This window comes from Episyrphus balteatus, chromosome 1 (genome assembly GCF_945859705.1).
Source record: "Episyrphus balteatus chromosome 1, idEpiBalt1.1, whole genome shotgun sequence".
Taxonomy (NCBI): Eukaryota; Metazoa; Arthropoda; class Insecta; order Diptera; family Syrphidae; genus Episyrphus; species Episyrphus balteatus.
In genome coordinates, this window is record NC_079134.1 from 169,459,171 (window position 1) to 169,472,629 (window position 13,459).

General features: G+C 30.0%; 1 protein-coding gene across 1 annotated transcript in view; it reads right to left on the bottom strand.

The window, feature by feature from the left end:
* Nucleotides 1–13,459, bottom strand: part of LOC129912249 (UV excision repair protein RAD23 homolog B-like) — a 35,996-nt gene extending 22,537 nt beyond the window's left edge. Inside the window, exon 1 of the mRNA XM_055990406.1 lies at nucleotides 13,414–13,459. Within this exon, the coding sequence (XP_055846381.1) occupies nucleotides 13,414–13,459 (46 nt within the window). The remainder of the gene's footprint in view (nucleotides 1–13,413) is intronic.

The following is a 13,459-nucleotide window of genomic DNA, read 5'->3' on the forward strand; positions in this document are numbered from 1 at the left end:
TCGTTCCGCCATTTTTTGTATTTATTTTTAATTTTCGACTCTATAATTAGTTAACATTTTAAATGAAAAAGGGAATCAAAACTTGAAAAGTTCGTAAAATGAGTTTAAAAATATTCACTTTTAAACTTTTAGCAAAAGTGGCCTATGTAAAATATGGCCTATGTTAAAAACGGCCCAAAAACTTGGGACAAAAAAACTTGTTTTTCCAGTTATTCAAAAATCATTTTAAAATTTAAAAATTTGTAAATGCTTGCGCATGACTAAAGCCTATACCTATTTCCTATAAGCTTGAGATTTTTTGGAGGCTTATAAAAATTACAAAAAAATTAAAAACTACTCAAAAATGTATCTTTCCAATCGTGTAACTCAAGTTTCCGTAAAAAATTTTTCCTACCTTTAATAACCTTTTTGTCGAAATTCCACCAGATGTTTTCACTGCACAAAAACCTTCACAACTTAGTTTTGAAATTTTTTAATACCTTGGCAATACCTTTTTCAATCTTACAATAAATTTATCTATCATTTAAAAAAAATTCAACTCTCTACAACTTACCGTTTAGAAAATAGTCTCTTTTTTCAATGCCGTGTTACCCCTATTTACCCTATAAAATCTTAAATTTTTTTTTGCCTTAAACCTCTTTGATTTAAAAAAAAAAAATAAGAAAATAAGTCAGCATGTGTTTCCGGTTAGCGAACGTACACAAAACCAAACTTTAATATATATAATAGATTCAAGCAAAAATTCAATCTTAAAAAAAAATTTGAAAAACAGAGGTCATACAATTTTTTTTCATTTATTTAATTTTTTTATTTTGCTTACCGAACACAAGTACATTATGTAAATAATAAATAGAAATTAGCTTACAAAATTTAAATAAGTTGAAAATTGTTGGCTAGTGTTATTAAAATCTTATGACAGTATAGTTCATTTAATAGTTCAACATATTTTTTTTGCTTTCGAAAAATTTACAATCAAAACGAGACGAGAATTTTTTAATCCACCAATTTAAAGCATTTAAACCAATTTTGTACAACAACAAAAAATATAAGGTAAAACTGAAAGAATAATAAATAAAAGAAAATGAGTATTTGTCTTAAACAATTTGACGAATGAATTTTCAACTTTTTTCAAAATTTTCCAAACAAAATTATTTAAAATTTTCTTTTATGGATGGAAAGCTGAAAATTTACATCGAATTCCTTCTGGCAGCTCTTGTTTTGAGATTTTTGTCCAGTGATATTTTCTCCAGTTTTTCGAAAACTTTTTTTTTTGAAAAGCATAAAATGAAAGGTTTTTCTTTGTTGGGAAATTATTTTATTAGTCGTAGCATATTTATTTTGGACACACCATACAAAATATCTAATATTTACTTGTGGATTTGAGTGAAACAGTAAGTTTCCTTTTAGTTTTTAAATGACTTACTCGTATTCGAGTGCGAAATCAGTCTTTACTTTGTGTTTTATTATGGCTTTAATAATTAGCTATTTTTTTAAATTTTATAAGAATTTTTTTTTTAAACATTTAAAAAAAAAAACCTTCTAACGACACGCGACGAAGTTTGTCTTAAGATTTTCATTAACATAGTTAATTTTCATACGAAAATAGTAAAACAAAATTGTCAAAAGTCAAGAATCAATGACCTAACTAATAGCTAATTTATTAAAAATATCTGTTAGCCGATGATTCAAAATATTTTGATGAAATTCTTGACCTAAGACATAAACTCCCAAACCTAAATCACAATTTATTTAAAAATGAAAATAAATTCTAAAGAAAAAAAAAAAATAAGACAGAAAAAAAATATAAAAAACGTTTCAAAACGAAATTCAAAAACATACGAACGAAAAATTTACATTAAACTTGTCTCACATTTCATAATAATGTAAGAAGTTGGTTCCTACCAAAAAACTAAAAGTTGGCACGGTGTCAATGACACCCACCGCACACCATCAAAACAAAACAAAATACACAAAAAAAGCCCCAAACTCGCACCAGCAATATCAATAGCACCTGGTTAACAAGTGTATGTGTGTGGTTAAAAAGTATGATCATTACCAAAATTTTGTACCCGCACCTTAGAGTATTGGAGAGAAAGAGAAACCAAATTTTCTCCAAATATTTATTCAACAAAAAAAAAAAAAAATTGCCAAAAACAAACCAAAAGAAAAAAAAATCAAATAAATAAAATAACGATCCAAAAGTGACCACATTTGATTACAAATCACTGCTGCTTTATCTCTCTTTCTCATCCCCTTCTGATGTTCTGTTGTTCGTGCTGATGTTGAAAGGTGATGGAGGAAGGCATTTCTCATACTTCGGGATTGAACATGTTGGAAAGAAAAGAAGTACAAAAAAAAAAACAACAAAACAAATTTTGTACAAAAATATCTGCCGAAACTGACCAAGGGTCATTGATCCTCTCGCGAGTAAAGATATTTTCGGCCAAAACAGTTATAAACGTTTTTATTCTTTCGCCATCGTGCTTCCCCTTAACGACCGGCTGAACGACAGTATACCGACCAACGCATATGATGACGATGACTTTTTTTTTAATTTTCAAGTCGTGCTTCATTTCATGACTTCCAGAATTTTGTTTTTTCTTCTTCTTTTTATATTTTGGCCAAAACAGGTTACAGCCGAAAATTTTGTATAGTAACTTCCTCATTCTCATGGGGCGGGTTTGAGATTATTATTATTTTTTTAAAAAATTGTTTTGGTAATGCGTGTTGCGTTGTGTGAGAAATGAGTTGCAAAAGAAAGTGCAGGAAATTCAATATTATGGATGGACTGACCCGTCAATCCGTTGATTGATTGATCCCTAATTAAACGAAACATTTAAACGTCCATTACCGCACGTAGGTTGTGGATATTGGGAAGTTATCAATTCTGTCAAACGAGATCGTCGTCTTTTCAATCAATCACGCGAGAGAGATCAATAAGAACAAAGATGTTACACAATATGGCATTGCCAAGTGAAAGTTTCAATTTTTAAAAAAGATCGATATTCTTCAAGAATAATGATGTTAAAACGGATCAAGATGTCGAACAAAAAATTTCGTGATTTTTTTAGTGATTTTCGACGATAATGATTTTCATGACAAAACAAAAAACATGTGAAAACATTCTTTTAGAATTTTAGTAGGTAGGTATACCTACCTACTAAATATTTTATTTCAAATGGTAGCTATATCGTTGGAACTGGTCAAAAACCAAAATTTTTCAATTTTGTTTTTATGTTTCTCTTAAAAAAATAAGAACATTTTTTCTGATAAAATGATTAATATTAATTAATATTTTTGAAAAGGTTCATTCAAGGAAAAATTTAAAAAATTCATTCAATTTTTTACAAAGAAATTAACATTACTTTGTTGAAAAAAAAAAAAATTTTTATATTTAAAATCAATTTGGAAATGCTATCCAATAGACATTTTTATGATTTTTTAGAAAATATACCGCTATTTTATAACTATGGATTAGATGAGAAGATTAAACTGAAGCTGAATTATTGATACCTGAATCTGGAAAGTTACGGATTTATTCATCAAACAGTTTTTTTTTTTTTTTTTTTATCTGAGGGTTGGAACTTTTGAGATGAAATAAAACACCACAATTTTGCGGCTGTAAATCACTTATTTCCAATCACTTTTTTATGAGCAAAATCATTTTTTTGAGTTTATTTTAACATTTTTATTTAATAGATATTGTTCAAATTCTAGATGAACCAAAGAAAAATTTAAATTTTTCAAAACAGGTTCAATTTTGAAAAATAATTTTTTCATACATACCTACCATTTTTTATACTTTTCCTCTCGAAAATTACGAAAATAATATTCAAAATTCTGCAAGGTTTTTTTTTGCACATCACAATAAATGCTTATTTGAAATAATCAAACAAATAGGATCAGGAAAAGAATTCACTGGATCAATACCTTACCTGTTAATGTGATCAGTCCAGAAATTTCTAGACTGAACTCTATGAAGATGTTTTCAAAAAAAAAAATACTAGATATGACAGTTAGAAAACTTCGAGCTCTCATCAGTTTTATATTTTGAAGATGCTCCATGAGCTATTTAAAAAAAAAACGTCGTTTTTTTCGTATGTTTACCTACCAACAAAAATTTTACCGAGTAATAGTGGAATTCCAGCTACAATCCTATAATATATGAAAAAAAAAAAAAATAAATTTCAAAATCTATGAGTAATTCAGTTTAAGCTTAGTCCAAATGCACTAACTCCCAAATTAATAAACTAGGTTCTAAAGTAAAATTCGGTGGAGGTAGTAAATTTTCAAAGCGGTAGTTAAATCTCACTTTACGTATTGCTGGTCTTGTGGGGTGTTCCCTTTTTTAAAAAGTGAAACTCTGACCTGTAACTCTGAAAGTATAACACCCATAAGAAAATTATGTACTGGAGAATGAAAGAAAATTATTTTTGCAATCAGAATCAGAATCAGAAGTAATTTTCTGTGTGATAAAGTCGTTCTCGAGATATTGACACTTAAAGGTTTTTCAAAATGGCGGACGCCTCTTAGAATAAACTCTTGTTCAATATTGTATCTAAACTCATATGAAGTGACAATTTTGTTTCATATCTGTCCCCATTAACTGAACTAAAATTGTCAAATGGTAGTTTTCCACAAAAAACCCAATATTGTTAGTCTGATGTTAGCAAGTAGAAGATAACTGATCTGAAGATCTGCGCTTGCTTACTGTAATTGTTGTCTTCTGAGTCTAAGTAATATATCGACATCAGTTATTGTAAATTGATTAGTGCACAGCACACAAGACATTTTGATTTTCGGACTTTTGGTGCCGAAGAAGTTATTTTTAATATCAATTTCAAAGGTCGTTGTCTTTTAATAACATAGTTAATGATAATGGCTTCTGGCACACGGAAATAGCGCTCTACGATAAAGCTCCATGGACTTATGTCCCTCCCTCATGGGATAAATTTAGAAAAAAACTGTGCAGAGTTATGTCACAGCTGACTTTTTTACTTGCGATATAGGTACTATAGGGCAAGTTTAGGATTCGTAAAAAAAATCGAACTCGAGATAACAATGTTACATGACATTACGATGATGGAGAATGCTACCTCAAGCTACCACCTAAACTAATGGAGCGATTTCCTTCAAACTTGGTAGTGAACAGTTTTGGGTGATTTTCTAGAGGACAAATTGAAATTTTTTTTTTTAGGACCAAAACTAACTGTAGGTACTAACGGAAATAAAAAAGTTAATTTTTTTCAAAAACGGCTCTAACGATTTTGACTAAAATTTTTGTGTGTAGTGTAACACATAAAAGCTTCCTTTGGAAATAAAAAAAATATTTTTTGAACCGTTATTAACGGTACATGCCATAGAATGGTTTTTTTGATTTATGAAATTCTCGTAAGCGACAAAACATATTTCGACCAAAATTTTTGCACAGAAACGTTTAAACTATCGTTATTTAAAAAAATTTTAAATTTTTCAAAAAACACATTTTTGAATTTTTAAAAAAATATGTATTTCAAATTTTTTTTTTGAAAAATCAATTTTTTGGAAACGGGTAGGTAAAAAATTTTGAAATTTAGTTTTTATTTGTAATTTGTATTTATTTCTTCAAAATGGCATACCAACTTTTTTTTTGAAAAATGTTAGAAATTTTTTATATATAAAAAATTATTTTTTTAAAAAACGGCTCTAACAATTTTCGAAAATTTTTTTCTAAAAATTCCTTTTATACAAAAAATAAAATGGCATACTTAGTTTTTTGTAAAAGATCATAAAATTTGTGTGTGTAGTGTAACACATAAAATCTTCCTTTGGAAATAAAAAAAATATTTTTTGAACCGTTATTAACGGTACCTGCCATAGAATGGTTTTTTTGATTTATGAAATTCTCGTAAGCGACAAAACATATTTCGACCAAAATTTTTGCACAGAAACGTTTAAACTATCGTTATTTTAAAAAAATTTAAATTTTTCAAAAAACACATTTTTGAATTTTTAAAAAATATTTCAAATTTTTTTTTTGAAAAATCAATTTTTTGGAAACGGGTAGGTAAAAAATTTTGAAATTCCGTTTTTATTTGTAAATTATTTATTTCTTCAAAATGGCATACCAACTTTTTTTTTTTGAAAAATGTTAGAAATTTTTTATATATAAAAAATTATTTTTTTAAAAAACGGCTCTAACAATTTTCGAAAATTTTTTTCTAAAAATTCCTTTTTATACAAGAAATAAAATGGCATACTTAGTTTTTTGTAAAAGATCATTTCAAACGGTATTTAATTATTTATAAAAAAAGATTTTATTTTTTTTCCACTTATGAAATTCCGTGAAAATATCATATACCTTATTTTGTTCAATGTAAAGCTTTAACATTAGAGTAACTTTTACCATAAGAGCAAGTACGTGCAACCCCAGTCGTGCAATTTATTTTTTGAAGGAATGGGTTTCTTATAAAGATGTAAGCGTACAATTTCGAGTTTCGGCTCTTCAAAAACAGTAAAATGTGTAAAGGGAGGCCCTATCTTGGGCTCACTACATGACCAATTTAAAAAAATATAACCACAATCGTTTAGTTGGCCCAAAGCAGATGTTGAGAGATCCATCTTATCGTAAGCACATTATTTACTATTGCAATTTTGTTTTTTTACAAATGAGCTAAAACTGTGGAGTTATGCCCAACATTTATAAAAAAAAGTTATAGACTTTTATCCGGCTTGAGTTTGAAAAAAGACTTAGGAAAATTGTGGAGTTTTGTCCAAATAAGGTGGGGTATAAGATCCATTACGTACTTATGTCCTGTAGACCTATGTCCTTCCATCATATTTTCGATACATTACTGGACAATTTATTTTTGGTTTAATATATTCAAATTCGTCAGGTCCAACTTGGACTTCCTCTATAGCCAAAATTATAGTGATTTAGAACCATTACCTAACAAAAATTTCGATGGAGGTTGGATTTGAACCCACGAGCTCTGGTGGGACAGTCTTTGAATTCCAAAGACCAAATTTAAGGGAATACCATCTAAAATACGGTAATGAAAATAATGAACTTTTTTACCCCATTTCAGTCAAAGTCAATAAGATTTCTGTAAGCTCAAATTAATCAAAGTTAATAAGCTCATAAGCTGCTTAATCTGGCAACAACTTTTTCACCCGTCTTAAAAAGCTTGTTAGCTCGAACTAGTTACTTACTGCTTCTTCCCGCTTTTTTTTTTTTTTGATTTTTCTTCTTATTCCCTTTTCCCAATTGGACATCACTCCAACTCGACTTCACTCATACCATACCACATACTTACCTCTACGTCGATTAGTAAATTCACATTTCTTTTCTTTCTCTTTCTCCCTTTTTACACACTGGTATAATATTGGTTGACAGTTAATGCAGCATAACTATAAGTACGTTCGTTGACCTCAGGAGTTAAATGGCTAGCGGTAAATTCAGGTTTCTTTTTCGTTTATAGTTCTCCGATCTCTGTGAGTTTGTTTATCTTCTTCTGTATACCTTTCCTCCCGCTCTTGTTCGCCCTCAAGTAGCAACAAGATAAAGCTGGTTTCTTCCACAAGACCACAATAACAAGCAACATATTTCCAGGTTCTTTAAAGAAGAGAACCAAACCAGCGCTAATGTAAAAATGTAGGTAGAGATATTTTATAACTCTTTTTTTGTTAGGTTTCTCTTCAAGTCTTGGATCTTGTTGGGCTTTGTTGTGTATCTCTTCGTCTTGTGTCTTGCCTTATTCGGTGGGAGGATAGTTATATCTTTTTTACACGATCTCAATACTCTAAGCCTGTCTTAGGCTTGAAGCTGCAAATTCTAAACTGCAACTGCACAATCTATGAATGAGGGAAACAAGATTTGCGTGTCTGTTTTGTTTGTTCGGTTGTTTTGTGCTGTGCATCTGCGCGCAGATGGATGATAGAAGACTTTTGTAGGCCAATCGTAAATTCTGTTGTTATAACCTTAAGTTGTAGCAGCTAACTGGTTAGACTTGAACAGGTGCCTAACGGCGCATATAAACCAGGCGCACAATATTCTAGCCAGGAAATAGTGAGCAGCCACTAGCATCAGCACCAAACAAGCATCACGTTTGTTGTTGTGCGCATGTTTTAAGTGGCAGCAACAGATCGTTTGGTCAAAAATGTGCTCAGTAATGGCTTGAGAAAAGGGGTTAGGGAGGTTTGAAAGAGGGACCGCAGTCAGCCTGTGATGATGTGAGATTGTGCTGGAAAAAAAAGGACATCCATCCAGACAACCTGTTGGGCTTGTTGTGCATCACATCACACACATCTCACACAGATGCCCACGAAACCGTTACATAAAATTCCTGTCAAATGTAATAAACGTTGTTTTTAAAGTATGGAACTGTCGTCGTTTGTGGATGTGGTATTGATGAGCTAGCTATAACTTGTCTCTCACTCGCCGATGGGATTATTATTATTTTTTCTTATATTGATAAATGGCAGAGAGGAAGGAGCTGTAATGTTGCTGATGCTGATGATGGCCCGTTTTGCGGACTGGACATCATGATGATGTATTTGATTGACGTTTGGAATTAATGTTGTTGCTTTGGGAAGTTCTAAGAAGAGAAGGTTTTTTTTACTATATTTCCTTTTTTAGACAAAGTTAACTAGCTAGACACGGGATGTTTAAAAAAAAAACGATAAAAAATAACATCGACACTAGACCTCACACCATGGAGCAAGTGTCCATTTGCAACAATGTGAAAACTGGCTGGAAAAACTTGTGAAATCAAGATTTTCAAAACAACAAACTCAAGGAATAAATAATGTCTAAAGGCTGGCATGTCTATTTCGTAAAAAAATTGGATTTTTTTTGGGAAATAAGGAATATCAGCTATAAGTCCGATAAAATCAATGGTATAAGTGGTGCTCTTACGAAATTAATTAAAAATGTTCCCTTTGCATCTATAATTTTTTTTCATGTGAGAGGGTGTTTTTTTTTTAAGTGTAGGAAAAATGTATGCTTACAGCAAAAACTGAGTAATAATAATGATGCCCTATTGAAATTCAGTACCTACCTAATTATGTTAGATTTAAGATTGGAAGCAAAAATAAAGAGACTACATAAATAATTTTGACTATGTGTTGAAAAAAGCGACTTAGAAACACCGAGTAGCACCTAATGAATCAAAAGTTTTGTTGTTTAATTTTGAACTTAAAGCTTCAAACAATAAACATTTTTTAAGGTGTGTAATTTCCGTTAAAAGAAAAGTTTTGTTTCGTAACTCAGAGTATTTTTACTTTATGTTATTTATTCTTAGGTATCGTGGTTTTTGTTAATTTTTGAAGTGAAAACTTCTTTAGTATCGTAGTGATTTGAAACAAGATGAAACAAAAACGCGACACGACTTCAACTTATTATAACTTTTTTGTTTTAATAGATAGATGAATGAAATTTGTACTGTAGATAGGTAATTAAATAAATTATAATTGTACAAAATTTCAATTAATTTCATATTCAAAATTCGGAGATAACGGTAAAAAGATGTTCTTTTCCAACACACGTTATATCTTTTGATCTAGTGCACATACAAATTTGATTTAATACGCATGCTGATAACATAACCTTTTATTTGATATATCACACATAACGGTACGTGCTCTACAAGTTACACAATCTTAAATTGAAAAAAATTTAAAAATACCTCAAAACACCTGTGGAGATCTGTTGGCGATGACCAGCTACCAGTGTAGGAAGTACAGTAATCTCAGTTTGAAATTTCGACATGGTTGGCTTTAAAAAATTCTTACTTTTTTTGTAGGCATCGTAGAAATATGATTGAAGCGTCCTATAAAAGGTAAAATAATAAGCTTTCAGGTAATATTAAATTTATTTTAGGTTGTTGTTTAAAAAAATGTATTTAATGGTGTTAGAAGAGATAAAAGATTGATTTTTTTTTTTTTTGGCTTTTTTGATGAAAGCTTATTGGGTTCAAAAAATTCTAGCTCTTTTTGTAGATTTGTCGATATATAAATATTTTGAGCTGAAACAAAAAGCTTTCAAATGATATAAAATTTATTATAAGTTGTCATTAAAAAAATGGATTTAATTAGGCTATTGATTATGTAGTTTAGAAAGGAACTAAGACGTTCACGGGTTTTTTTTAAGGAAATTTAATCTTCTTTTTTTCTTTGGAGCAATGTTTATGTCTATCTCAACCCAAACAAAATGTACAACTAAAAAAACAAAAAAACTCAAAAAATCGATTTTTTTGATATTTTTTTTTTATGATTGTTTCGACTATTGTGGTATGGAAATTTTTTTTTTCAATTTTTAAAAAACATTACTCCAATAGGAAATTTAATTCTCTACAAAAAGTTTTATATGCAATATATCAAAATTTTGCTTGGTTTACGAGGCATATTGAAAAAACCAAAATGGGGGCTTTTGCACCCCTATCTTCAGTTTCCACCCTCTCATTTAATTGCACTCCGCGGTTCCTGCAATAAAAACCCGTGAACGTCTTAGTTCCTTATTACCCTGTTTTTTTCGACATAATCAATAGCCTAAATGGTGTACGAAGAAAAAAGAGATTTTTTTTGCTTTTTTCATGAAAAATGATTGTTTTGAAAAAATTATTTTTATATTGCTTTGAGACCGATAAATCTCTCATACCTTTTGATTCAATTTTTGCGACTATCGATTTTATAAGAATTGAATAATACTGCTTTTTCCAGGCAACTTGAATACAACAACTACATGATAACTCTTTGTAGGTAAGTAAGTTAAAAAGTAAGTTCTTAAAAAAATAAAATATTCCAAATTTGAGAAAAGATTATAAAAAGTATTCGGAAAGTGCCTTGCACAAGTTGATTCCTTTAAATAAAAGTGTACCTAATTCTTAAATTTTTAAAGACATCAGTTACAAAAACGGAATAAATCCATTTAGCAAAACTGTTGGGAAACTGTTGGGAAAACCTGAATAGAGAATTTATTTTACTTTAAAATAAATGTTTCACCTATAGTAAAATAATCATAAATATTTAAGTGGAATGAGAAAAATGTTTCTTCTATAGGATTCTATATAATATAGTTTAAATGCTTGAAATTACAAAAAACCCAAAAATGCTTTTCATCAAAATATCAAGATCGCATTAAATAAGGACTTCATTTGTTCCGTAAGATTTATTAATAATATCGTACAAACTGTCTTCAATGAAGAAAATGATTAAGTCATTAATCAAGGGGCACTGTAGTGCCCAGCCAAGTTCTCTAGCAACTTTGGCACTACACCCTTATTTACAGGAAACAACTCAGGCCATTTTCGATCCCCCTCTAACTTCCACACCAAAGATGCTAGAAATTTCAAACTCGCTTCACTTGTTGAGCTGGTCAAAACCAAACACCTCACAAAATTTCAGCCACCTACTATGAGCATTTTCTGAGATATAGGGCTTCAAAAATCGCAAAAACCGTAACTGACTCACTGATTCACTGACTCACTGACAGATCATCAAAATTATGGACAACTTCCCGATATCGTAGAAACTTGAAATTTTACACGGTGATAGGACTTGTGGTGTATACAAAGGAAAAAATCGAAAATTTGAGATTTTCAATTCAGGGGGCGTGGCATCCGCCCATTTCCGCTGAATTTTCATCAAATATTACAGAGCACTTCTGACTATCGTAGAATCTTGAAATTTTGTAGAATTAGTCTATTGAATAGACCCTTTTGGATGGAACAAATTCGTTCAAGAGTTTTTATTGCTGATTATGATTCCTTGCCATACAAGAATACTCCAGCCAAAAGTGCTACTAAATCCGTTGGTGCATTTCTGAGAAAACGGCAACACTGGTCGGTTTTCAGTTTTTTTGATTTAACTCGAAAACCAAGCCTGACTTTGAAATGGTTCAAAGACACTTTTCATAGCAAATTAAATTTTCTGTCAAGTTAAGATGGTTAATAAATTTTAAAAATTATTTTTGACTAAAATTCTAACCTAAAATCAAAGAAAAAAAAGTTAAAAAATTGACAATTTTATTTTTTCTTACTAAATCAAGGGGCATTTTGTGTATGTAGCCGGGACGTCCAAACTTTGTACTAATGAAATAAAGTAGAGGTAAAATCCTTTGATAATATGCAATTTTAATTTTTTTTTGTTAAGAAACAACTTAAATGTACCTATTCAAAAATTAGCACTTTTTCTAAATTTCTGACTTTTTTAGTTAAAAGCAAGTTTTTAAAACTCGATAAAATCGTATTAATTGGTAACTTTTTGACTTTTAAAGTAAACATACTTCGAAGGATTGATTTAATATAAACTAAATATGGCAAACAAAAAAATTTATTTGCATCCTTATGGCCTTTTGTGCAATTTTGTGTATGTGCATTTTTATAAATACGGGTTGAATGGATGGACGGAGAGCCATTAGCTTTGGTCTATTGCATAGAAGAACATTTAATACCAACTCTTTTACTGTTTTCAATGGCCTGAAAAACAATTCTTGAAAAATCTGCGACCAACGAAAAGTTTCTCTTGAAAAACGAAAACAATACTCTAATGAGTTTGAAACAAAATAGCTCAGGCAAATTAGTAAATCCAATTGCACTTTTCGCGGGATAAATTTTTTTCATGGAACGTGTTTAGGTGAATGTCCTTATAGTAAAAGTGAATTTTTTGGGATGATAAGATATCGGGAACAGCCGCCATCTTGGAAAAGAGGTCGGTGCCGTTTTTATTTTATAACTCCATTTTTACTCATTTAAACCAAAAATGTCCAAGGATAGACTTATTATAAATTAAATTATCTAAAAAATGATATACAAATGAATTCCGTGAACTGGTTAAATTCAATTTTATAGTCGGTCAAAGTCCAGGTTCTTCTCGCAAGGTTAAGACAATATGACATTTTTCCAAATATCTGAAGAACTTTTTATTTGTTTGGGATTTTCTTAAAGAATGAATTATAGCACTTTTAATTATCGATGAAATGAACCCTTTATTGTTTTTGTAACCATCACATTGCAGAAGCAACCAAACGTCGAAGTCATGATATACGATTTTTTAACTGAACATTTCAATAGTTCAAATAAACAATCAAAAATTAAACACAATAGTCTCGAAAACATAACGGCTTACACGCCTCATATCTTGAGTTATACTTATCGTAATGCTGAGATTGAGGTGTTCATGTTTAGGAAAAATGACAGGGCATCAGTTCTTATATTTAGAATTATAAATAATGTCACTTTAGCTTATTCACATTAATTGGAAAATTCACTTCATTTAAAACCTCGAAAACCATATAAAGGTTAACATTAAAGATTTCAAACTTTGAATTCAATATTTAGACGAATATAGTTAAAAAACTGTTTACTTATATTTTGGTTATGCCTCCATTTCAAAAATTTGCTCGATCTAATAGAAGAAAACTTGTTATTTTCTCACTTTTGACTAGTAGAATGTGAGCTTCGACGTTAGGTGGCTCATACAT